The 1,707-nt window shown below is 37.8% G+C and overlaps 1 protein-coding gene across 1 annotated transcript; it reads right to left on the bottom strand.

Annotated features, from left to right (window-relative positions):
- Positions 1–174: 174 nt before the first annotated feature.
- On the bottom strand, positions 175–1,616 carry PCYB_031520 (mitochondrial carrier protein; the record flags this gene model as incomplete). Its single annotated transcript, XM_004220822.1, has 3 exons — positions 175–1,058; positions 1,253–1,456; positions 1,562–1,616. 3 exons carry the CDS (start codon positions 1,614–1,616, stop codon positions 175–177), a joined length of 1,143 nt encoding a protein of 380 aa, XP_004220870.1.
- Positions 1,617–1,707: the final 91 nt, after the last annotated feature.

Genomic DNA, 1,707 nt, shown 5'->3' with positions numbered 1-1,707 from the left:
CCCGCGTGCGCATGCTTATGTAAATATGCCAAATGGAGAGGCGAAAGGAGACAACCTGTTGATATTTAAAATGAGAGTGGTAGACACACACATCGACAAACGAAACAAATACGCGGGGAGAGAAACACCCATGGAGGGATGCGCACAAGCGCATACACAAAACACGCCACACAGTCAGTAGTTAAAGTAGTGGTAGGTGGAAAAAAGGATAGCGCAGGTGGGCACAATTTTTACCAGTCTTGGACAAATACCAATATAAAACCCCCGCAGTCCGTTCTTCTTAAAAATAACTTTCGCTACAGAAAAAACGTTGTAATTATAATTACTTGTTAACTTGAAGTAGTTGTAGTATTTGTAGCTATAAGTGTTCGAACCGTATTTTCCAGAGCCATATTTATAATGTATGCTACGGTGATCATTGTGTGCGTAACTATTTACCTTAACATCGTACAGGTACTTATTATTGTATAAATTACTTTGACAGATGTTGTAAAAGCTGCTGGCTCGGTTCCTCGAGTGGGAGTCATAATTTTTGATCTTTCTATAATCAAAGTCGCTCTTATGAATGATGTCAATACATCTCGCTTGCATATTTGTTTTTATAATATCCAGTGGATGAGTTAGAAAGGTAGTTATGGTGCTACTCAAACATCCACATATAAATGGGTAGACAAATTTTTTTATAAATTTTTTTCTCTTTTCATATTCTGAGTCCACTTTTTTTATATAGCTAACTAAGTATTCGTTAAGGGACCAGTATATGGCAGAGAAGGGGATATCCCTAATAAGTGTTGAGGTAATTCCTTTGTAAAAATTTATTTTTATTTTTCTGTTTTTCTTATCCTTTAAAATGTCCAGAATGCTTACTTTGTAATTGTTGCAAACGTTCGCCTGAACATTTGTTCGGTATAACTCCAACGGCGACGTTATGATGATGGAGATGAATCGCGAGATCGTTGCGCTCAGGTAGTATGGAATCCCCTTATCCTTTAGCTCTTCGTACACGTAAAAAAACAAGCTGTTGTTTATTATGTACAGGTTTGCGGTGGAGAGGAGGCCTGTCGGGGGAGGCGAAGCGGTTAAAAGGGGGGGCGGCATGATACGAGATTGTGCGTGTGTGTGTATGTACATATATATACATGTATATATGCATACATATATATATACATACATACGTGTATAATGTTAGCTGCACAACACGGTTCCCAAAAACGCGGGGCAAAAATCGCCACTCTGCGCGCGCTCGGCTTACCCCTATAGACGGCCCTAATTCCGTAGTTGTTGTAAATGTTCTTGAACGTCTGGTAGTAAAAGGAGTTAAACTTCAGCAGCCTCTTTTTGTTCTTCTTGGTAATTTTCTTTAAAATGTACTTCTTGTCGAAATTTATGTTGCTGTTGTACTGGATGTAATTTTTTATTACGTCCAGGGGGGTGCATATGAGACTGACGAAAATGCCTGCGACGGGGAGGGGAAAAAAAATGCATAAAAATCGAACCAACTTTTATACATCTCCTTAATAAGGAAAAAGGAGTTAGACATGATTTGCATTTTTCCACTTACTCGATACTGTGCTACTGTATATTATGTTCTGAACATTTATGTTTCTTTTTTCCATTTTGTAATCATCAAATTGGCTAGCTAGCTATTTTATTTTATTTTTTTTTTTCCTACGGTTTCGCCTGATTTGTGCATATAAAGGTGGTAAT

This window comes from Plasmodium cynomolgi, chromosome 3 (assembly GCF_000321355.1).
Source record: "Plasmodium cynomolgi strain B DNA, chromosome 3, whole genome shotgun sequence".
Lineage (NCBI taxonomy): Eukaryota > Apicomplexa > Aconoidasida > Haemosporida > Plasmodiidae > Plasmodium > Plasmodium cynomolgi.
This window is presented reverse-complemented; position numbering and strand designations above follow the sequence as displayed.